General features: G+C 37.2%; 1 protein-coding gene across 1 annotated transcript; it reads right to left on the bottom strand.

Moving 5' to 3' along the window:
* Positions 1-226: 226 nt before the first annotated feature.
* On the bottom strand, positions 227-22,817 carry LOC129521065 (V-type proton ATPase subunit S1-like protein). The gene is made up of 7 exons (XM_055342299.1): positions 22,723-22,817; positions 15,778-15,821; positions 15,466-15,527; positions 13,692-13,927; positions 7,812-7,862; positions 5,268-5,508; positions 227-860 (listed from the first exon to the last, which is right to left on the bottom strand). The coding sequence occupies exons 1-7, from the start codon at positions 22,815-22,817 to the stop codon at positions 558-560; spliced, it is 1,032 nt and encodes a 343-aa protein (XP_055198274.1). The 3' UTR covers positions 227-557.
* Between the last annotated feature and the right edge of the window lie 2,884 nt (positions 22,818-25,701).

Raw genomic sequence — 25,701 nt, 5'->3', positions numbered from 1 at the left:
ACAAGAAAGCCCTTGAATAAAGTGTCCTACCATATTGACAATGGTCTTCCCAAAACAGCTCTGGGAAAGATTAAGATTAATTTTTAAGACAAAATCAGGATATAATTTCAAAAAATGCAAACTGTTTCAAAATACTTTAAGTTCTGAACTTCCAAAGTTGGATTTATTTTTCTGAACTTCCAAAGTTGGATTTATTATTCTATATTATCACATCTGAACTGACACAAACAAGAAAGACCAAATGTTTTCCCCTCTCTAAATGACATCATTGTTTTTTTCTGTCTTTGTAACTTGAAATATCCCTTTGCTTTCAAAGTAGTTTTGGGGCAACAATCATATTTATCTCTGTGGGGTTCCTGGGACAACTTTTTCATTACCTCAAGTCTATCTAAATAGGCCAGTGGATGCTCCAAAATGTATTTTTTGCACGTATTTCCTTTTTTAAAAAAATCAAGCCATGAGGTTAAAACTTTATATCACAAGCCAAAGAGGACAGAACAGAAATAACTCCTTTCAGAACCCATTGTGGACTTTGTGAGGATGAGGGGCCTGTGCTATTACACATAAATTTTGCAGATCTGTTGGCTTCTCAGTTCATAGCACTCGACTCCCTGGCTCCTCAGCAGCTCCTTTTCTTCTGCTGCATCTCGAGCTTTCAACTGGGGGAAGTGGGCCGGAGAGGTGATGAAACCATAGTGCCGCTCCAGGTACCGCAGGTAGATGAGCATGTGTAGTGCGTAGGCCAACACCAGCAGCAGGATCAGGGACATGGCCAGGCCGATCAGAATGGCTGGTGAGAAGGAGGAGGCACAGTCTCGGGCCTTGCCAAACTGCCTCCCCTTGATGGTAAAGCCTTGGATCTGTCAGGACAAAGAGCTGAAGTGATATATTCTTTCTCTCCTAAGATCTACCTCTCAGCTGAGCTGAGGATTCTGGACTCCTAATTAACCAAATTTAAGACATGGGGGCCATACTTACTGAGTAATTTGAGCACACGATCTAACAAACGTGAGTGTGTTTATGGGGATGGTGACGCAATTTTAAATCAAGCCTGACCCAGATACTCTGAGATGTATGGTTATCATATTAAAAGGCTCATAAAGTTCAAGATTCTGAAATAAAACCTCTTTTAATCTGATCCTTAGAAATATTCTAGCCCATCTAAAAAGTAACTTCGTGATGTCTCTAAAATCCAAAGTGCACTCAAAATTTTATAAACATTAGGGTAAATTTCACAAAGAATAATTAAATCTCACTTCCGCTGCCTTTGATTCTATTGAAAGGAAGTAGGCGGGAAGAGTCTCATAGGAGAAGATAGCATGATCCCCAATGAGGCAAAATACAGATAATAAAGGCTAACATGGAACTTTTTTTATGTACTAGATGCTGCTTTAATTCATTTAAAACTCACAAGAGCCTATGAATAAGTTACTATTTTATAGGTGAGGAAATTGAGGTGCAGAAAAGATAAGTAACTTGCCCAGAGTCACACAGCAGTAGGTGCAGTGAATTTATTATTTTTTTTATTTATTTTATGTTATGTGATTTGATCATTTATTTAAGTGCAGTGAAGTTATAATTCAAACCCAGGCAGTTTGGCCTCAGAGTCACTTCTCGGTTTACAACTCTACAAGCCCTAGTATGTTCTGTATCTTCTTCCTCCGGACATTACCCCCCACTCTTTATCAATTGTACCATACAGACTTGGTACTGTTTTTGGAAGAGCTGTGTACCAGTCCCTGTTTGCACCCTGCCCAGAGAATGGAAAGAAGAGCTTTCTCACATGTGCAAATGAAGCAGCTCAAGTACTTAGAACTAGAAGAGGTTCAAACAGACAACTGGCTCTGTATCTAAATACAGTCACAATGAAAGAAACTGGGCTACAGGGTGACTACTCTATTAAGACCAATCAGTTGTGGAAGGCAGCTCCCACATTTAGCTGGCTTTTAGAATAAAGTCCTATACAATAGTAACTCAGTCACCCAGTTGGTTTCAAAGGGGTACATCAGAAAACCAAATTATCCATGGGTGCTTTGAACTCATTTTTATAACTTCAATGGGTGCTTTCCCATTTTTTTTTCATGCTAAAATGACTGTAGCCATAGACTTGAGAGGCCTTGTCTGTACACTAGACTGAATCCAAAACAGCTCCTGAAGGAGATTCCTGGCCTGACTTCTGGGATCCTTGGCCCACCCCTCTCCGGAGAGGCAAAGTGGTCTTCTCTTCAGACTAGTGCCTGAAAAATCAAGCTCTTGACAAAATGACAAAAGATGGCCTCATTTGATGCTGCAACTCCAGTCAAAGAAAATGTCCTCACATGACTCTACTTTAATCCTTAAGATGGTTGAGACGGTTTAATCCTTAAGACGGTATCTGTGGAGAATGCCTGAAGGGTATGTTGTCCATCCATTTTTCTGGACTACTGGTTGCAAACATGCTATATCTAGCCCACAGGTTAGTTTTGTTAGGCCCAGAGTTCTGAACATCCTGAGATTTCCCTTTAAAATCCAGACTTCTAGCTTCTATTGAAAAAGTCAAAGACCAGCAAACCTGAGCCTGCATTCCTAAGAAGCAAGACTAACTGGAGTTGAATAAATATACTCCTTGTGATGCAGCCTACACTTTACCAGTCCCCAAATGGCCCACCAAAGGCATCTGTTTGCCATGCACGTGGCATCACTCTATTCTTAGAATAAGTCAGATGGGCAGTCACTAATGTGGAATGCAGCCTCCTGTACGTATACCTTAATCACTAGCGCCACCACGTCTTGCCTAGACTGAGCTTGCATTTTGGCATCTTCTTATATTAAATGTGTTTTAACAAGGCCCACCTCTGGCATCCCCTGCTGTGTTCACTATAAGGTTGCTATTGAAGATACTGGCATAGGCTGCACCATACCAGCCATAAAATGTGCTGCTCACAAGCACATTTCTAGTAATCTTATGAGCCCCCAAAACATGTAATTGAGCAATTCTTTCTTATACTGGATGCTCCAAAGCTTCAGAGCCAAATTACTGTGCTGTTTCCACCCAGATCAGATATATGGTCTTGTGGTTTTATGGACCAACCTCATCGGTGGCTCTACTTGATCCTTTCTTCCTTTTTCTTAAGTCCCATATCTTTGCCCTTTTTTTGTTTTACATTTTTTATTGTAAAATATATATAACATAAAATTTGCCAACTTAGCGATTTTTAGGTGTACAGTTCAGTGGCATTAAGTCCTTTCACATTATTGTGCAACCATCACCATCATCCATCTCTAGAACTCTTCATCTTGCAAAACTGTAACTATTAAACACTGATTCCTCCTTCCCCTCTTCTCCCAGCCCCCTGAGAACACTATTCTATGTGACTAATGTAGATACTTCATATGAGTGAAATCATGTAAATATTTGTCTTTTTGTGTCCGCTTTATTTCACTTAGAGTGGTATCAAAGGTCATTCATGCTGCTGTCTGCTCCTGAATTTCCTCCCTTTTATGGCTGAGTAATATTCCATTGCATGTATACACTAGCCTTTGTTTTTCACTCATCCATCGATGAATGTTTGGTCATTGCCAATAATGCTGCTATGAACATGAGTATACAAATATCTGTTCAACTCCCTGCTTCCAATTCCTTTTGGTATATACTCAGAAATGGAATTGATGAATCACATGATATTTCTTCGCTTAATTTTTTGAGGACCCTACCAAACCATTTTCCACAGAGGCTATATCACTTTACATTCCCACCAGCAATATATAAGGGCTCTAATTTCTCCACATCCTTGCCAACAATTGTTATTTTCTGTTTTGGGTTTGTCTGTTTGTTTTCTTATCATAACCATTCTAAAAACTATGAAGTGGTTTGCGAATTTTTCAAAATCAGTTTTCTTCCAGTGTTTCTCTAAGTCATCTTAAATCATTCCTGAAACAAGGTAGAGGTATAAATTGATCAATTCCTCTGTTCTAATCAGGCAAGATTATGTGTGAATTATTCTTTGTCTCCATTATTACTTACTTCTTGCTCTTTGTGCCTGCTTCTCTTTTTTAAGATGTAAGAGAAATATATATAATACATACTTTATAAATATTAATAAATACATATATTATATATATATATATATATTAAAGTGCCCTTGAAGTCAGACAGCCCAGAATTCAAATTCTGCTTCTACCATTTACCAGTTATATCACTTTGAAAAAAATATATAAATCATCAGCGTTTCAGTCATCCCATTTTTAAAACAGGGATAACAAGAGCAATCTTGCAACATTCTGACATCTTGAAGACAAAGTATGTAAAACAACCACAATGGAGCTGACACACAGAGAGGACTCAGAAGTAGTAGTTACTGTTATCCATGCTTGACACAGTCCTGGGTACTGCCACATATGTTAGACCATGACTTCTTTAAGTCCATAAAACAAAGACCAGATATTAAGAGGGTGAACTAGCTTATCCAGGGAGCTGACAAGCAATTTGAAACCAAGTCTTTCTTTCAGTCTCCAAAATGCAAGCTCCTTTCCTATCCCACACTGCCTCTCAACACCACACCTCTTCAAGCTGCTGGGCGGGGGTTGGAAGTAAACCCATTTACATTTGCAAGAGATTGGAAAGTGCCCATAAATGGGACATGCAAAATCCCGCCCATTTCAGTGTTGGAAGGACAAGTGAAGCTTTTTTTCATAGGTAAACAGGACAGAGGAAGTTGACAGATGTCTCTCCGCCTGACATTCTGGTGGTGAAAAGAAATGTCTAATGCCCCCATGCCTTTCCCCAAATACTTTCAAGAGATCCTGGGATATTTTTGACTCCCTGGCTGACAGTTCCATTCCTGTGCTAACTGCCAAAGCTGTCACTCATGCCACAGATGTACTTCTTATCTGTCCTGATAGGATCACTGCTCCACTCCCTGAAGGAAATAAAATAACTATCCAACAGTTCCTCTCCCCAGAAAGGCCTCTCACTCCAGGAAGTGTCAGTCACTGGGCTTCGCGCCACAGCTTCCCTCCAGCTTGGATTGCTGGCATTCCTCATTGATAATTATTAGTGACTGCATAAATGTGAATGTAAAAGCAAGTAGGGGGAACATAGGGTGTGGATACTGTTCTATCCTATTCCGTTTCATAACTTGGAAGATAGAGAAAAAAATACCAATATCATTTTAAAGGTGTCCATTCCTCTCCTTTCTCTAAATGTCTATATTTCAGGTTTTTTCAAACACCGAGTTTCTTTGGCACCAAACATACAGGTGCACTGAGCATATGTTTCAGTTTGTTACCTGGAAATCAACAAAAGTGACCTCCCACAGGCTTGACATATCGTCTGTGTCGCTGGGCAACAAGAGGGCATCATATCGCTGCAGGCTGCTGACATGCTGGCAGTGGTAGGAATAACTTGACGGAGCATATACACCAGTTGCGTTATAAGTTGCTTGGATTGAATTATTGACAATAATCTCGACTCGATGCAGACTAAACCAGCTCTGGAGGTACAACTTGTTGTAATTGGTAAGGGTGAATCTGAAAATAATTACAAACAGTATTATTCTTAAAATCCTTTGATGTTTGCTGACACAGAAAATCATCTATGAACAGTGCAATTGCACCCTCTCTTGTCAAACAGTAGAACTGACTCAGAGAGAGAGTTTACTTCTAGTTCTGAACCAGAATCTCCTAATAGGTACTAATGAAAACAAATGTCAGAACAGACCCCCAATGTGAACAGTACAAATTCCTTAAAAAATAAAAAAATAAAAAAACACAAAAAGCTCATTTTATTTTCTTTTTTAAAATCAAAGTTTGATTTTATTATTTCAAAAAAGTTGAAAAAATGAAATAGATAATAATATAGAATTTGCTAAATAAACAATGGTCAAAAATAATAATGAAAGCATTTGCTGTATCAAACATCCTTCTATGTATTTAATGTGTATTTTACCCTAACTTGAGATAGATAATATTATCCTCATTTCACAGGTGAGGATTCAAGATACAGAGGGGTTAAAAAATAACTTGTGCAAGTTTATTCAGAGATTAAGTATTAAAGCTGGGCTCCAAATCCAATTTGAGACCAGAGCCCTTACTCTTAGCCATTTTAGAATGGAATATTACTCAGCAATAAAAAGTTATAATATGTCATGATCATTTTTTCATTTAAAAACAAATGTGTGACTGTGTAAAAAAAATTCTAGAAGGACAGAGATTAAAATGTTAATGGTTACAAATAGTGGTTAAATTATGAGTGATTTTCATGTTCTTTTTATATATAAATATTTTCTGATTTTTCTGTTTTCTGGTCATGTATTGGGCTCCTAAAGAAGCAGACCCTGAGACAACAATATGAATAGAAGAAGTATTTGCGAAGATAGTCTCAAATTTATTTGAGAATTCAAAATATGTCAAATGGAGAAAAGAGAAATGACAGAAGGATGGAAGACATCCAAAAAGGACACATTATTAAGCAAGTTTCCACTGTGGGCAAGTGGGATTTAACACTCACAGGGTACCCTGGAAGCCAGGGTAGTTTACATGCCTGTTATCTGACCTGAGGGTGAGGGAGCTGGGGTATTTATACACTTCTTCCCATCATCAGTTGAGAACTGCTGGAGGCAGTGGATCCCTTTGGCTAAAGAAAACTTTTAGGTAAAGAAAGGCTGACAGTTCTAAGTTGAGCAATGGACTATAGTGCTCTGAAATAGAAACATTCAAGTGATATAGATGAGGTACTGACAGTGCTGGCCGCATACCTTTATCATTAGAAAAAATATATATATATAGCTGTTTTCCTTTCAGGGGAAAAAAGCACTATTTGAATAAAAACTATTCCTCGTTCCTATATCAAACAGATACGTATATTTGTGTTTGTATATATGTTTGCTCACCTTGTGGGATTCTATTTTCCTTATAAAGTTTCTCTGAAAGGTGATGACATGTATTTTCTACATTATGACCAGTGAAACACTAGTGTTTCATGATATGTAGGCAAATATTCTGAGGAAAGAGCTTTCCAAAGTAAACATAGGAAATGAGAGGTTAATCAAAGTCACCAAGTGCAGCAATCTTCTTTAAGAGCATGTCTTCACAGTAACTTGAATACACAAATTTATGCTGTGAATCTCCAAAGGGAGGACATGGTGTACAGTCTTTCTCAAACACATTTGACCACAGAACTCCTTTCCTGGTATATCTTATAAATATTTTTACATAGCAGAAGTGTTCCACAGAACACAGCTTAGGCAAGACTGCGCTAGCACATCTTGATGGTTTGTTCAAGTAATGTTAAAGACACAGTTGTTTATCTCCACTAAGAGGTTGGTCCTATAGGAACAGAGACATTTTATTTTTATAAGAAAAAAATGTAATGCCTTCAAATTGTCCCCCACTCCTGGAGCAATTCCTAACTCCTTAAATATACTGTTGGCAGATGCATTCTTCCACACATAAACACAGTGAAATGTAGGCCTGTGTTGTCTGCTGAGACATCAACTAACAAAGACTTTTTTGCTATTACTAAATGATAAATATAATTCAATGTAAGGCACTATCTATTAAAGAATATCACATTTTCAGGCTCATGTGATTTCTAAGTCCTAACTAAAGAAGGAAAAATCTATATAGATGCTTTCATAGAAACTAAAGAAAGCATTACTATATGATTCCACCATAGTATCGCTAACTTTGTATAGCTAGCTATGTGTGGCATTTCATGTGTCACAGTGCTTGGCACATGCAGGCCCTTGATACTACATGTTCAATGAAAAAGTCACATGGAGCCAATGTGAAGTGCTGAATCTATGACATTCCAAAGTAGTATCCATACATACCTTATATCAAGACCTTTGGGAATTTCAGCATCACCAAACTTCAGAGACAAACTAAGAAAACAAACAACATAGTCTATCAAAATAGAAATAACCTTTATGTCATGCTACTCTAAAAAATTAGCTCAAAATGGAACAGCTGAAAATAAAAATTTACTGAATAAACAGATTGCAATTTTATAATCTTGGACTAGCCAATGGTTTCTTGAAAAAATATAGAAGTATAAACTATTAAGAAAAAAAATCCACATATTGGACTTTATTAAATTCAAAATTTTTACTCTTCAAAGGACAGTGGTAAGAACGTAAAAAAGGCAAGCTACGAAACAAGAGAAAATATTCACAATACACAAAGAACTAGTATCCAGAATATAATAAATAATACTAACAATTCAATAAGACAATTTAACTTAAAAATGGTAAAAAGAGGGATGCCTGGGTGGCTCAGTGGTTAAGTGTCTGCCTTCAGCTCAGGGCATGATCCTGCGGTCCAGGATCGAGTCCCACATCAGGCAGGGCACCTGCTTATCCCTCTGCCTGTGTCTCTGCCTCTATCTCTCTGCGTCTCTCATGAATAAATAAATAAAATCTTTTTTTAAAAATGGTAAAAAGATAGGCACTTCACAAAGGAAGATATACATGGAAGTAATATGTACATGAAAAGATGCTCAGCATCATTAGTTATCAGTAAAATATAAAAGTACAATAAGATAGAAGCATCACAAAACAAACAAACAAAAAAGATAGAAGCATCATCGCACAGTAATTGAAATAATTAAAACTTTAAGAGCCTACTCTTGGGGTACCTGGGTGGCTGAGTTAGTTGAACATCCGACTCTTGGTTTCCTCTCAGGTAGTGGTCTCAGGGTCCTGAGATCAAGCCCCAAGTAAGGCTCAGCAAAGGGAATGGAGCCTGTGTGCGATTCTCTCTCTCCCTCTCCCTCTACTCCCTCTGTCCCTCCCTGCATCTCTGCTCTAAAAAACAAACAAAAATCTACCTTAAGCTCTTAATATCCATATTTATTCACATTTTTCTGAAACCTAACATGAGAATTTCCTGAATGTCACACAGAATATTACCAATTTATAGCAATAACCACATTTGTTCCCCTTTTAACCTAACTCTTCTGCCTGGGCAACTGATGAGAGCCAGATACCATCCTGTACGTACTGGGATTGGTAAAACAGGTGAGGGACACCAACGTTTTGAATCTGGGAGTTTATGTAAGAGAGAGACAGTGGTCCCCCTTCACCCCTTGAGAGAGGGAGAGAAATATTTGCTTCCTGGATGTCAAAAATCTTCCTTGGCACACGAAAAGAGAAGAGTACTAGGTACCTACCTCACAATGTAAGCCAATGACTTTTATCAGATTTTGGATGGAACAAATAGTTCACCCTAAGGGAGACAAATGGCTGCATGTCTAATACCCACGAAGATAAATAACTGTCTCTCAGAGGAAGACAAGTAGCCTCTGTGGGTTTCCAAGAGCTGGAATGATTCCATGGTTCTGAGTTTCATTACTTCCTGACAGGTAAACATATTCTTCTAAGGAGGTAAATCTCTTACTAACTCCAAGGCTTATTTTTTAACCCAAGTCCCAGTCAAATTTGTTCGGAAATTGCTAACCACGCAGAAAATTGTTTTCTTTTACAATCACTGATCATACCAAGTGTCAGTAAGGATGTAAAGCAACTGGGAAGGTAAATGGTACAATTGTTTTAAAAAACAATTTGCCAGTTTCTTTTTTTTTTCTCTAAGATTCTGTTTATTTATTCATGAGAGACACAAAGAGAGAGGCAGAGACATAGGCAGAGAGAGAAGCAGGCTAAACATACATATACCATATGCTCTAGCCATTCCACTCCTAGGTGTTTAAGAAAAATGAAAATATACACTCCTACAAAGACTGAATGTTTAAAGCAACTTTCCTTGGAAAGCTATCAAAAACCGGGCTGGGCAAAATCAAATTTCCATCAAGAGGTGGGTGGCTCAACAAGTTGTGGTATATCCATATAATGCAGGGCTTACTACTCAGCAGTAAAAAGAAATGTAACTTTGACACATGTGACAATGTAGAAGAATATCAAAATCACCATGCTAAGTGAAAGAAGCCAGACTAAAAAAGAGTACACACCATAGAACTTTTTTATTTAGTAAAAACTTTCATACATTTTAGAGAGTGCGTGAGCAGGGAGGGCCAAGGAGAAGGAGAAAAAATCTGAAGCAGACTCCACACTGAGCACAGGCAGGGCTCAATCCCACAACCGTGAGATCAGGACCTGGGCCGAAACCCAGAGTCAGACACTTAGCCAACTGACCCACCCAGGTGCCCCATATGATCATATTTATAAAAATTCTAGAAAATGTAAAATCACATATAATGATAGAGAATAGATCAGTGGTTACCTGGAGGGTTGGGAGTAAGTAGGAGGGAAAGATTATAGAGGGGCACAAGGAAACTTTTGAGGTGATGAAAATGTTTGCTGTTTTGATCGTAGTACTGGTTGCATGGGTGTACAAATATGTCAACACTGATCAAATTGTGTACTTTAAATATGTGCAGTTTAGTGTATTTTATTTATATTTCAATGAGGCTGAAAAATAAGAATGAGAAAAAACTAAATAACTGAAATGAGAAAATGTGAAAAATTTAAATACAGAAAGGATGATGCAGTTATGTGACATTATAATGTCTAGAGGTTATAACACCTAAATATACATTATAAAACCAAAAAAGCACGAGTGGATAGCCATAAAACATCCAATTAGAAGCTTGAAAAAATATCACACAAATGTGATATTTGGTCTTACTTATCAAGAAATAGAAATGTCAGTAAATGAGCTGAAATTTATCCTCATACTATTTATGGGGAAAGGGGAAGGGGTATTTACAAAATAAATCAGATAAATAAAGTTACTAAGAGAATTATCTTTATTTCCTAACATTGCAAGCTTAGATACCTGAGAAGCATTCATTTATGAACACGTTGTAAGCAAATTAACTCAGTAAAGCAAGTCTCCAAAAGGGCTTTTCTCTAAAAATACTCTGATAGTCTATTACAAAGAACTTAAGATACTTTAAAGAAATAAAACTTATTTCTTATAAACTTGACTGGTCACTTACTTTAACAGAAATTTTTATATTTCTTCCAAGGAATCAGAATAGCTTAGTTATCCATAAACTGACTCTGTAGCTGATGAATTAAAACCTCAAAGCAAAGCGATACTGAGCCCATCTAACTGCTATCCCCTTTTCCTGAGGGAGCAGCTCGATGGCCTCTAAGCTTCTGACACTCCAAGAGCTTTCTCTAGCAGCGCTGGTTTTGATGAAAGCTGTTAACATGCTCTGCTGCAGAGTAAAAAAAATGCCTGATTTCAACAAAGCAAATTCAACAATGATTCAGTGAGACCCTCCTAAGTGCCAGGCACTGAGGCACTGCACCATAACCTGGGAACACGAAGGAGATATATAATCTAGTAAGTCACTCAAAAAAGAGCTGCTTTTACTCTTCCAAGCGCCCTAACCTCCCACGTTTAAAACAGACTCTGAATTCCTCAGACTATAATTGCCTAAATTCAAAATACGCACAGATGCTCAGATTATGTTCTATTTGTAGGGCTTTCACTATTTCAAAAGATTTCCGTAGCAAATCTGTCTGCCAACAATTTGCCTTTCCCTGAACATTTTGTTTCCAAGCATTAAAATAAGGTCATCTTTTTTTAATCTGTGCTTTCGACCTTACATGGTTATGTCTTTACTGAGGTTTATTCTTTCAGCATCTCTGCCTCTGGTTCTTGAGAATATAAGATTTCATAAGAATGAGGGATGGTCTCAGTAGCTGGTCCCTGCACGCCTCGTGTACTGGGAAGCTTCCCATTCACCCCCGTGGGTGGGCTGTCCACGATGTCTGCACACTTGACTGAACAGGACACCAAGAGGTGGATGCTGCTCACTCAGGACTCATCCTACTAGAATTCTTAGGCGTTGACCAAGAAGAAAAGTCAGGTCCCACCCAACCATTCCTTTGTGCATTGTAAAAACCAAACTTTCTCTGGGTCTCTCTACCAGGTAACTAGGCATAGGCACTATTTTACCCTAACTAGGAAGATAATACTACTACTTTGAGTAGCCTTTGACGAGTTCTCGAAGTTCTCATGCATACATTTCCCCATGTGATTTTCACAATGCTATAAAACAGGGCCAAGAAAGAGGAGGTGAAATGTCATTTTTAAAGACATTTTAGGCCCCAGATCTATTACCAAATAAGCTGCATGATCTTATCAAATTTCCTAACCTCTACAAGCCTTGATTTTGGATGGTAACAGTCTGTGACTCGGGGACTTATTCACAAATAGCATTGTAAGGAATAACAGATATTGTGCCTGTGAAGTCCTCACACTGTGCCTGGCCCTGGCAAGTGCTCCAGGCCTGTTACAATTAATAGATGGCATCATCTCCATTCATAGATGATGCTATGGTGGCTCCTATTTGTAAAGTCACAAAGTTCACTAGCAGAACTGGGTCTAGAAGCCAAGTTTTATTCTTTCTGTCTCTGGGTTCCCGGAGATCATTAAGATTTCTAAAGCCCAGCAAAAAAAAAAAAAAACAAAACAAAAAAAAAAAACACTGTGGTGCTCTGATCTTCCCCACAAATATCCTGGGGTCAGAATAAATGGAATCAAGGCAAGCCAGTCAGCCACAGACAAGCAAGAAGATCCCCAGGCAATCAGCCTCTCTTCAGGCAACTGACCACAAATAAAGAGCCCTGTAGGGAATTAATTAGAGTCCAAGAAAAAAGTCCTGAGCTCTCAGCAGTGCTGGAATCTCTTTGGTAGTCCGTGCTGCAACAGAATAAACAAATCTGTGAGGACTCTGGACGCTTATACTTAAAATTCCCTAATTCCCTAATAAGAGATCATCATTCTGAATAGCAAGCTACTTACTAAAACTTGTAATATTCATATAATCCATTTTTACCCATCATCAATAATTTTTAAATGAAAAGTAAAGCTTAGGAGTAAAAAAGTGTTTCCAATCAAATTACATAAAATAAATACACACACACACAAATACACAGTATACAAAGCATTATGCCCATCTTAACCAGGCCAAAACAAATGCAGACAATCTTCCAAAAGCTTTCATTAAACCAGCAAATGTTGAAAGCAAGGAGATTTACAGAAAGCAAGAGGGATATGCCAGACTTATTCCTCCTCAACCAAAACAAATACAAGCAAAAAATTTTCGCTTGGATGACTAGAAAGCAGAGAAAGGTACTGGAAATTGATTTCTTCTTCAAAAAGGGTATTTGTTCCATCTGCTTATCTTGAATCAAAATGAATTATTATAATCATTTTGAACAAATGTCCTAAAGAATCCTCTGACATTTGCCACTCAAAGGTACCCTTGCACATTTGCAAACTGGCATCATTCCACAGCTTCAGAGCACTCCCTAGAAGCAGACATCCGCCTTGGCTAGAGTCCGCCTTCTCTGTTTCACCCACTAGAAGATATAGGACTCTGCGTACTGATACATGATTTCCACCCTGCTAGGACTAAAGTAGTCTGACACCTCACATTTGGAGTTGATACCAAGCCTGGAATCCTGTTCATCTTTCAGAACGAGTTTGGAAAACCCTCACTTTCACAACTCTGATTTGACAAGGTATTTTAACAAGAAAATTGGTGGGAAAAATTATTTTTTCAACTTAATTTCTGACTTGGTCTTTCATTTTAGATATTAAACAGTTCATCAGAGATGTGCTTCAAATTCACTACAAAGGAACCTACTTCCATTTTCTGAAATGTGAGAAAACTGGATCTCCCAGTTAACAGACTAAAATCGCCCGAAGGGCCTCCTCCAGCAAAGCAGTCAACTTACGTGGCACTTTCTTCACTGCAGTTTGAGTTGCTAATGTCCACGGTTGCCTTCTGGCCAAAAGCTTCATCTGTAAGGTCCAGCCAGGTCTGATTCTTAAATTTTATTGTTATTCCTTTGGCCCAGAAAAGAATGCAGGGAATTCCATCCATGGAGACATTAACTGGGCTATGATGGTTGAATCCATTCCAAGGTTCTTTTTCTAAATGTCCTTGTCTGCTCGGAGTGTAGTTGGAAGCCTAGTTAACCAAATAAACAAAATTTAAGAGATGGATTTGTTTCCATGGCACAAAAGGCTCCTTGGAAGTAAAAGGGCTAATTCACAACCTGTTGAAACTCTCATCTCTCTAGCTCCAGAGTCCACACTACAGTGAAACAGAGGAGGTAGGTAGACTCATCTTAATTATTTAACAAGACTAAACTGATAGGTATACCTGAAAAGTACTTGAACCTAGTTCCATAAAGCACCAAGATTGGAAAGGACCAAATTGTTTAAGAAAAAAAAAAAAAGCCAACTTTGCAAATAATAATTTTAGCAATATAGACTTTCAAAAGCTAACCAGGCTGGGAGAGAGAGAGTGGGGATGAATAGGTGGAGCGGAGATTTTTAGGCCCACAAAAGCAATATTCCATATAATACTGTAATGGTAGGTAGATAGCATTATACATTTGTCAAAACCCATAACGTGTACAACACAAAGAGTGAATCTGAATGTAAACTATGGGCTTTAGTTAATAATAATGTATCAGTATTGGTTCATCAACTTTAATAAATGTACCACAATAACACAACATGTTAAACAAAAGGAAAACTGTGGAGGGCAGGGTTTGAGGGACCACATAGGAAGGAACCTCCTATTTTGCTCATGTTTTCCCTGTAAACCTAAAACTATTAAAAAAAAATTTAGTAATTAAAAACAAAAATTCACCATGCCATGAAACTAATAGCAGTAATCTCTTCAGAAAATAGGAACCCAAAGAAAGCAGGATTTAAAAATAAAGAAATTAGCATGTTAAGCAAAAAGACATACAAGAGGATTCTAGATATCAGCATAATTCTCCAGACCAGTAATGTCCAATAGAACATTCTGCAATATTGGATATGCTCTATATTTGTCCTACTCAGTGCAGCAGCCACTGGCTTTCTAAAGCTATCATGGCACTGGAAATGTGGCTAGTCCAACTGAGGAGATTAATTTTTAATCTTACTCAACATTGTTTCATTTGAATTTTAATTTAAATAGGCACCTGTGGCTAGTGGCCACTGCCTTGGACAGTGCAGCTCCAGATCATTTAATGTACATAAACTAGCAGGGTATGCTAATACCATTCTTCATCTTATGAAAACCTAGGAAGCCCAAGACAATGCACTTCAGTACTTGACTCCAGAAGTCACAAAGACAGGTCTATATCTGAAAGAAGATCCACTTATCTAGACCAATTATCCCATACCAATTACTCTAGTGTAAGTACAGAAAAAAGAGAAATTAAAGAGGCAGCAGCCATCCAAGTTTACCAGTAACCAAAGACAAAGTGTTACTATAGTGATCCTGTCTGGAAAGCAACTATTGTAAAACAATATACAAGAGCAAGTAAAACTTTAGTTTTCTATTTACTATAAAACTACCATAATACATTTCCCCACCCAAAGCTTAAGCAAGAATGTTAGTTATTAATATTCATATTATTTATATTTTCACAGTTGCTCTGACCTGATTGAAATGTGTTTTAAAAAATATTTTTAAAGATACAATCTAGTTTCCTAACATATCCATACCTTTATGATTGGTATTGTTGTGAAATTCTGGATTGGATTCACATCTCCATTACTCTGATGATCTGTTAACAATGATATGAGTACAAAGGCTAAATGTCAGATTTATTCATGTAACTGAATGATAATAAAATGCAAAGCACTGTAAAATCTACCAGGTTTGAGCCTCTTCTTGTTCATTATTTAAAATATACCAGTTTAAGAGATTTTTATGTAAAAGACTCTTGCTTCAATCACCAATATTCAGGGAAGCCCACCACAGACGACACTCTTCTCAACTCTTCAAGGAATCTTACAGGCAAACACAGATCTTACCATTTAGAATCACTTCTTTATTTGAAGATGTTCGAGAGATGAAACTAGAGAAAATAAAATAAAAAGATGCTGAACAAATATCTATATTTCAGATTTCACAGGAAGTTTTAAGGAGGGTATTTCAATTTATTACATCCCAAGAGTAAAAGACAGAACCTTACCTGTCAAAACTGTCCACTTTTTCATAGTGAATTTCTGATTTTAAAAAAGTAGTAATACATGTTCTTCAAAGAAAATAAGGAAAGTCAGGATTTTTTTCAAATTTGTAAACATCAACCCAAATTCTTACCCATTGAATATTATTACTGTAGACCTACCATGTGCAAAATAGTGTGCTACAGAGGTCTAACCAAAATAAATAGTAACCAAATAATCAAATAATAAAATCTTTTACAGTGAAATTTTATACTCATTGTAATTTTACCATATTAAAACAAAAATATTCAATCCTTTTTATTTAAAAAAAGACTCTAGGGGTATCTGGGTGGCTTAGTGGTTGAGCGTCTGCCTTTGGCTCAGGTCGTGATCCCAGGGTCCTGGGATCGAGTCCTGTATCAGGTTCCCCACAGGGAACCTACTTCTCCCTCTGCCTATGTTCTCCGCCTCTTTGTGTCTCTCATGAATGAATAAAGTCTTTAAAAAAAAAAAGATTCTATTGCCAAAAAGCTCTTTCTGAAAATTATGGGGATATAAATTATAATATATATCCTTCCAGTGTTGCACTCTACATACACACAAACACACAGAGGTACACACACAACACACATAAATTTACTTTTTATAAAATTAAAAAACAGATATGTATAAACATCCTGTTTTGGAGCCTGCAAAATTGTTTTCAACTTAAAAATATATCACAGGAATGTCTGGATGGCTCAGTGGTTGAGTGTCTGCCTTTGGCTAGGTCATGATCCTGGGATCCCAGAATCAAGTCCCATATGGGCTCCCCATGGGGGGTCTGCTTCTCCCTCTGCCTATGTCTCTGCTTCTCTCTGTGTCTCTCATGAATAAATAAAATCCTTAAAAAGTAAAAAATAAAAAATATATCATAAATATTTTTTCATATAATATATATTTTTCTGACAATTTTTTTACTTTTTAATTCCTGTTAGTTAACATACTGTGTTATATTAGTTTCAGATGTACAATATAGTGATTTAACAATTCCATACATCACCTGGTACTCAATATGATTTTCTGACATAATTTTGAATTTCTTGTTGGTATTACATCATAGAAATGTATCAATTTACTCAACCAAATTCTCATTAATATTTAGGTTGTTTTCAATTAATAAACAATACTACATTGAACATTATTGTGGATTGTTTGTTCGTATCCCCAAGATTTTCCTTAAGATAAATTCCTAGAAGTGAAATTGCTAACTTAGAAGGTCTATACATCTTTTTATCATAGAATATTGTAAACATACACCAAACATAAACAGAAAAACATAAGCTCTCTTCCCACCCTCATGTACTTGTACCCACCAACAGCTTTAGTAATTATCAAGTTATAAGCAATCTTATCTCACCTTTGAGCTCACCCACTTCCCCTCTCTGGCATTATTTTGAAAGAAATATCAGAAATTACATGATTTAAGTATATATTTCTAAAAGATAAGGACTTTTTAAAACATGAGCCCATTACATATAGAAAATATTAATTTCTTTTAACATTAAATATCATGCCAGTGCTTAAATCTCTAATTGCATCATAAATGTCATAAAAAATTTTAGTTTATTGCCTATTTACAATTTTTCAGAACTTGTATCTTGTAGTTCAAGGTAGTTTAGAACTTGTACCTTGTAGTTTGTAAGAATGCAGACCAAACTGTATTTAAGACATTACAATTCAAGACAATTAATATATAATTATTACATAAGCTCAATATATTTACAATTAGAAATATATATAGTACATATCATGATCCCTATGCAAAACATAATTTTAGCTAAAGAGTTACTAAATCTGTATCAGAATGTGCTTTAAAACGAACTATATGGAACCAATTACATTTGAATGCACCATTCTCTTGGCAATGCAACTACTATCTATAGCTAATGAGAATTTTTCTTTTAAGATTTTATTTCTTTATTTGACAGAGAGGGAGAGCACAAGGAGAGGGAGCTGCAGAGGGAGAGGGAGAAACAGGCTTGCACTGAGCAGGGAGCCTGACAAGGGCTTGATCCCAGGACCCTGAGATCATGATCCTAGCCAAAGACAGACGTTTCACTGACTGGGCCACTCAGGCGCCCCTATCTAATGAGAATTTCTGGAGAGGACAAGTTGGTGACCATGATGTCTACTCATTGCTACTGATAAATTCATGCATGCATACAACTTACTCTCACTTTATCAACTCTACTGAGATATAATTTAAGGACAATGAATGACATCACTCCGCGTGTATAATCCGACGAGTTCTGGCCTATGCATATATCCACAACAGACCACCATAGTAAAGACACAGAACACTTCCACACCACCAAAGTTTCCCCATGCACTTTTGCAGTAGAGTGGTCTTCTATCCACTCTCAGCCACAGGAAAGCTAAAGAATTGCTTTCTGTCACTTTAGGTTAGTTTGCATTTTTCTACGGGGGGCAGGTTGGTGGGTTGTATGACTGTTCCCAACTCCTCAGAAACAACCCAAAATGTATATATCCCTGCCCTTGGCCATATGCTTTGCAGCACCTCCCTGCAGGTAGAGAGTATTTCCGGCTCCATAAGTCTCTACTATGTGTCTTGGTTGAGCCAAGGGAACATGAGTGGAAGTGACAGTATAGCAGTTCTGCAGAAACTTCTGGAGGTGCTGCACATGTCTGCACCTCCTTGCCCTCTTCCCTCTGCCACGATGGTGTGCCCGAACATGGGCTGCTCTGTCAGCCTAGGTCTTGGAATCACAAGACATGGGAAACAGAGCTGGAACACATCTGCAACAGGCTACTTGCAGCTATCAACATGTAACATGAGTGAGAAATACGTGTTTGAGATTGTAAGATTCTGGAATGCTGGAGTTGTGTGTTACTAGAAAAAAGCTGACTGAATGGGAGACAGTTGTTTTTTTTTTTTTATAATTTATGATGTGTCTTGGTAACCTCAGATTTTTTTTAAAACCATGTATATGCATTACTTTGATGGATTTTTCTAGTTTATTCTTTTTAAAAAGATGCCTTCTGGGGCAGCTGGGTGGCTCAGTTAGTTAAGCCCCTGACTTGTGATTTAGGCCCAGGTCATGATCTTAGGGTCATGAGATGGAGCCCCATATCCAACGCTGCACTGGGCATAGAGCATGCTTAACATTCTCTCTCTACCTCTCCCGCTGCCCCTTCCCATCCCACCACTCTCTCTCTTTCTCTCTTTAAAAAAAAAGAAGAAAAACGATGTCTTCCTTTTGAAATTTATAAACTAGCATTCTGATTTATATAGTAAGTCTCTGATGAGTAGCGTTAGCATAAATCAGTCCTCAGAGGCCCATTACACCTAGGAGCAGTAAGAAATTTAATTTCCTGAGCAGCAAAAGTGAGGCTCCAATCAGTAATCGTGTAATTACAATAGAGATGTGCTTTAGAGAAAAGATCTCTATCTTACCTTAACTGCAAACTCTATACAAGTTACAAAGTGACTAAACACATGAAAGGAACACTAATATCCAGGCAATAACTTCTTAAAGAGCTTCAAGCTTTCTGATATCATCATAAACAAATAGACTTTTTAAATTTCTTTATTTTAAACTTCATTTATCCAAAAATCACGTTTCATGATACATGGTTAAGTATTCAATTTTAAAAGGTCTTAATGAACAAAAACAGAAAATTATGAGATATATTTTATCTAAATAAGATGTAAATTAATCAAGTCATTTGGACATACCTAGTTAGCAGAACAGTTTAATAAAAGTTTCCTGAGAAAAAGTATATGAATGAGTGGATGAATAGATGGATGGATAGATGGATGGATGAGCTACCATACTGATAATAATCTTGGCTTGAGATTTTGCTCTACTCATCAGAAGTTTTCATGTGTTCACAAATGAAAAGCTTTTAGAAGACAACAAAGGCTTATTTTCATTTCAATGAATCTATGGTCATGAATATACAGTAACACTCCCATACTTTTTTTTTTTAATGAACTATAATTTAGATAGGTCTTTCCCATACCCATATGACTGAATTAACAGGGTTTTATGGGAAACCACAATTGCAACCAAAGATAATCTCTGAACTAAAGTAAGAATTGCAAAGAATTAGTGGTTAAAGTTATCTATGTGTGGGGCGCCTAGCTGGCTTAGTCAGTTAAGTATCTGCCTTTGGCTCAAGTCATGATCTCAGGGTCCTGGGATCAAGCCCCACATCCATGTCAGGAGCCCTGCTCAGAGACGAGTCTGCTTCTCCCTTTCCCTCTGGCCTTCCACCCATTTGTACTCTCACTCTCTCTCTCTCTCTCAAATAAATAAATAAAATCTTTAAACATTTTTTAAAAATAAAATTATGTATATGAATAAAATGAGAAGCACTGGTTAAAAAATTTTTTAATAAAAAATTTAAGAAAACCTACATTGTCTCTAAAACATTCAGATTCTTGTCCAGTAGAAGGGAACTCTGTATTTGAAACATAATCAAGAGCCCTAAGCTTGTAGTAGCTGGTGCCACATTTTTTATATACGAGGTAGTCCATCATGAATCTGCAAAGTCATGCCTTCATGAAGGTGAAGGAGAAGCAGCTTTGTCATAGTTCTATGCAGGATGAAGAGCACATTCCCAACATGGCCTCTAAGGCCCTCAAAGACCTGTTAACTGTGCTCACTTCAACTGAGTGTTATGCTATATGTTGGCAAATCGAACTCCAATAAAAAAAAAATACACACACACACACACACACAAAAAAAAAAAAAAAAAACTGTGCTCACTTCATTTGACCTAGTCCCCTGTCTGCTCTAGCTACACCAGCATTCCTTAACTCAGCTCCTTGAATGCTTCATGTTCCCCTCTTCTCTCATAAGTCTTACTGCTTGCTGTTCTCTCCACCTAGAATGTTCTCTAGCCTCCCCTTCCCCTTACCTCCTAGATACTTCCTCCCTATGCTAGAGATCACAGCTTAAATGTCACTTCCGTAAGAACACTATACCTACCATCTCAGATCATTTCAGATTCGCCTATTATACGTGCTCATAGCCTCCCACACTTTTCTTTCACAGCATAATTCACATTTGATTAATGATCGTACCTCCCCCACTAGACTTAAAGCTTCATGAAGGCAGGGACTACATCTGTTTTGCTCACCATTGTAGATGCAGTACCTAGTCCAGTGCCTAGTACTTAAAAGTACCAAGTGTTAAAAACATTATGTGCTACATGCATGAATGAACTAACAGATTAATGAATGAAATCTGAAAGGGAAGTAGAAAATGGGAGATCACACAGGATGCTGGGTAGAAAAGGAAAAACATTTCCTTTTGTTTAAGGAATGCTTTAAATACAATTTGAGGAAGGAATATGTAAAGAGAGAGTGGTGACCCCTACTCTTTCTAAGCTTAGGAAAAAAGTATTAAGCTTAAAATACAATCATTCTTCCTAGAGACTTAATAACCTTGAAAAGACCCATAGAACTGAAAGATCGGGGTTTTTTGAGTTTTTTTAAAGATGTTATTTATTTATTCACAAAAGACACACAGAGAGAGAGGCAGAAACATAGGCAGAGGAAGAACCAAGCACCCCACAAGGAGCCATACGTGGGACTTGATCCCTGACCCCAATCCAGGAATCCAGGATCACCCCCTGAGCCAAAGGCAGCAGCTCAACCACTGAGCCACCTAGGTGTCCCTGAAAGATGTTTTAAATCTCAGATCCATGATTTGAAAGACATTCACAAAACAGCAACTCCTGTTTCTTTCATAATAAATTAATATGCTATATTATTAGATTCAAATGATCAGTGATTGATGTGATTTCTAGGATCCCTTCTGAAGCCAAGATTATTTAAACCCATTAACCTTGCTTTAAAAACAGAACTGGGATTTTCATAGTATTTGGTGTACATTTTACAAGTGTAATGCACAAATAAGTCATTTCTGCATAAATGAAGTAAGGACACCTTATTAAGCCTTAACAACCTAAGGAGTATAGGTCACTTATTATTTGAAAATGAACTTGAGGAAAAGCACTAATTAACTTAGAAACAATGAGAAAATACCTACACGTATAGTTTTTATCAGCTGGTGACTTAAAGATTCTTTAACAAGTTTTGGCAGACCATTCTCCCTGGCGCTATCCTTGGTGTTCACACTAAATTCCCTGATGTATTTGTTGGGATGGCACATAATGAGCAATTAGGAGATATGACATAAGTTAGTTGATATTCAGATTCTGAATAGTCTCCCTTATAGATAAATCTCTAGTTTCCCTTATATGACATGGAAAGAGAAAAAAGACAAAGGACACAGAAATAGAAGTTTTGCTTGTTAGTTTTAAATAGTATGTACTCCAAACAATTATCATCTCCTACCAGTTAAAATGATTCATCACCTTTTCTCCAAAGGACAGGTTATATATTTCTGAAGTTTTTACATTTTTCCTTGCTCTCTCCTCACATAGTAATGGCAAGAGAAAACCATAAAATTAATATTTACTCATAAGTCTAAAAGAAACCTGAATACTGTTGTGAGTCATTTTCTCGTAGATACATACTTTGATACATAATACAAATGTTTCTTATGCATTTTGAATAATCCTTGCCTCTTATAATAAAGACTTTGTTTTCATCTCATATTTATAAACTCTAGTCCAATGATTTAATAAGCTACTGAATGATCTAATAAATTCAACTTGAATTATAAACAAATATAGCTATGCAACAATATAAAGAAATTACAGAACCATCTAATTTCACACTTGTATTGAAGTTCACAGATGCACCAAATTTAAAAAAAATGTGCAATTACTCACCTTACATTCTTCCTTGCAAGAATCTGGTCCAAAGTTAGTGAAAATCCCATACAAAAAGAAATAAGTGAAAAACTAAGCAAGATTTTTCTTCCCATCAAGAAATGAATCAGTGTCTTCAAACCAAGCACATCTGTTAATTCATAAATGCAAACAGAGCAGAGGCAGTACTTTCCATGCCTTGTGACTGACAACATATTCAACCAACTGGAAGATCACATTTCCAGGATGTATTATGCATAGGAGAGGGTGGAGGGAGGGGCTTGATACTGCTTAATTTAGAGGGTAGAATGATATCAGTGGGTCTATTCAGGATGTTTGCTTATTCATGAGAGACTATTACTAAGGAGCAGATTTTCAATTAACCTCTTTTTTAGAAACTGGCATTGTTCTCATACTCTAACTCTTAATAAGAATCTCATAGTACTTCTCAGGAAGCTATTAAACTCTCCTCAAAAATCTACAAAGTATGCATTACTACATGCATTTTGCAGGTAAATAAAGGAGAAAAATCTTTGAAACTTATCTAATTTTACATATGCATCCTAGTTCGCAGTTTCTTATTAAATTCATGACTCTATGTGCTAAGAGATCTGGAATGTAATGGTAAAGAGCACTGACTTTGGAGTCAGACAGCCCTCAAGTGCATTCCAAAGTCCAGTTTCCCCATCTGCAGAGGGGAACAAAAGTACTTAACTCAAAAACCTGTTGTAAAGATATATCAAGGGCAGCCCAGGTGGCTCAGCGGTTTAGCGTCGCCTTCAGCCCAGGGCGTGATCCTGGAGACCCGGGATCGAGTCCCATGTCAGGCTCCCTGCATGGAGCCTGCTTCTCCCTCTGCCTGTGTCTCTGCCTCTCTCTGTGTCTCTCATGAATAAATAAATAAAATCTTAAAAAAATTTTAAAAAGATACATCAAGGCCCTAAGCAGCCAAATCTATCTTGAGAAAGAAGAAAGGTGGAAGTATCACACTTCCTGATTCAAAAATACATTGCAAAGCTACAGTAATTAAAACAGTACAGTATTGGGGTCCCTGGGTGGCGCAGCGGTTTGGCGCCTGCCTTTGGCCCAGGGCGTGATCCTGGAGACCCGGGATCGAGTCCCACGTCGGGCTCCCGGTGCATGGAGCCTGCTTCTCCCTCTGCCTGTGTCTCTGCCTCTCTCTCTCTGTGGCTATCATAAATAAATAAAAATTAAAAAAAAAAACAGCAATGACCAATCATACACCATTAAAAAAAATAAATAAAAAATAAAACAGTACAGTATTGACATTAAAAACTGACATGCAGACCAACAGAGCAGAATACAGGCACCTAGAAATAAATTCACACATACACAGTTAATTGCCCTTCAGTAAGGGTGCCAAGAACACAATGGGAAGAGGACTGTCTCTTCAACAAATGGTGCTGAGAAAACTGGATATCCACAAGAAAGAAGTGAAATCGGAGCCTTATTTCACACCAGACACAAAAATCAACTCAATATAGATTAAAGACTTAAAACCTAGAAGAAAGGATAGGGAAAAGTTTCATTGCACTGTTCTTGGCAATGATTTCATGGATATGACACCAAAGCACAGAAAATAAAAGCAAAATTAGACAAGTGGAACTACACCAGACTAAAAAGCTTCTGTACAGCAAAGGAAAACAATCAACAGAGTAAAAGGCAACCTACAGAATGAAAGAAAGTATTTGTAAAACATACATGTGATATATTATCAATTTCCAAGATATATAAGGTACTCTTAAAACTCAATAGCAGAAAGAACACAAATTACCCAAGTTAAAAACGGGCTAAAGATTTGAAAAGACATTTCTCTAAGGATGACAAGTGATCAAAATGTGTATAAAAAGGTCCACAATGTCACTTATCATCAGGAAAATGCAAATCAAAACCACAAAGAGGTATCACCTAACATTTGGCAGGATAGCTATTATCAAGAAGAAGGAGGAGCAGAAGGAGGAGGAAAGGAAGGAAGGAAGGAAGGAAGGAAGGAAGGAAGGACAGACAAATGAACAGACAAGCGTTGACAAAGATATGGAGAAATTAGAATCCTTATACACTGTTGGTGGGAATACAAACTAGTACAGTTGCTGTGGAAAACAATGTGGAGATACCTGAAAATATTAAAAATAGAACTACCATATAATCCAGCAATTTCATTTAAGGGTATTTACCCAAAAGAACTGAAACCAAGATTTCAAAGAAATATTAGTGCTTCCATCTTCACTGCAGCACTGATATTCACAGTAGCCAAGATGTAGAAACAACCTAAGTGCAGATGGATGAATGGATAAAGAATATGTGGTTTATACATACAAAAGAATGTTATGCAGCCTTAAAAAAAAAAAAAAAAAAAGGACATTCCGGGACATCTGGATGATTCAGTGATTGAGCTTCTGCCTTTGGCTCAGGGCCTGATCCCGGATTTCCTGGGATCGAGTCCCACGTCGGTCTCCCTGCATGGAGCCTGCTTCTCCTCCCTCTGCCTGTGTCTCTGCCTCTCTCTCTCTCTGTGTGTCTCTCATAAATAAATAAAATATTTTAAATAAATGAACAAACAAATAAATAAATAAATGACATTCTGCAAAATATGACAACATGGATGAACCTTGAGGAATTATAAATAAGCCAGTCACAAATACCACATGATTCCATTTATATGAGGCATCTAGAACAGGCATAGCATAGAATCCAAGAGTGAAATGTGATTACCAGGAGCTGAGGGGGCAGGTAGGGGAGGAGAAAATAGGAAGTTACCAATCAATGGGCATATAGTTTCAGTTAAGCAACATTAATAAATTCTAGAGATCTGCTTATGAGATTGTACCTATAGTTAACAATATGGTATTACACATTTAAACATTTGTTAAGAGGGTGGATCTCATGTTAAATGTTCCTAACACAATAAAATAAAATTTTAAATAAAGAATAATAGATGAAAGCCTTTTCTTACTTTAATGACTAGCTAAATAAAGGATA

The sequence above is a fragment of the Nyctereutes procyonoides genome, unplaced genomic scaffold (assembly GCF_905146905.1).
Source record: "Nyctereutes procyonoides isolate TBG_1078 unplaced genomic scaffold, NYPRO_anot_genome, whole genome shotgun sequence".
NCBI lineage: Eukaryota > Metazoa > Chordata > Mammalia > Carnivora > Canidae > Nyctereutes > Nyctereutes procyonoides.
The sequence above is the reverse complement of the archived record's forward strand: the minus strand, read 5'-3'. Positions and strand labels throughout refer to the sequence as shown.

Excerpts from the sequence above, each read along its gene's own strand:
- LOC129521065 (XM_055342299.1), bottom strand. The coding sequence starts at position 22,817 with ATGGGAAGAAAAATCTTGCTTAGTTTTTCACTTATTTCTTTTTGTATG. Across the intron at positions 15,822-22,722 it reads CTTGCAAGGAAGAATGTAAG|TTTCATCTCTCGAACATCTT; the intron begins GTGAGTAATTGC and ends TATTTTCTCTAG. Across the intron at positions 5,509-7,811 it reads CCCAAAGGTCTTGATATAAG|ATTCACCCTTACCAATTACA; the intron begins GTATGTATGGAT and ends AATTATTTTCAG.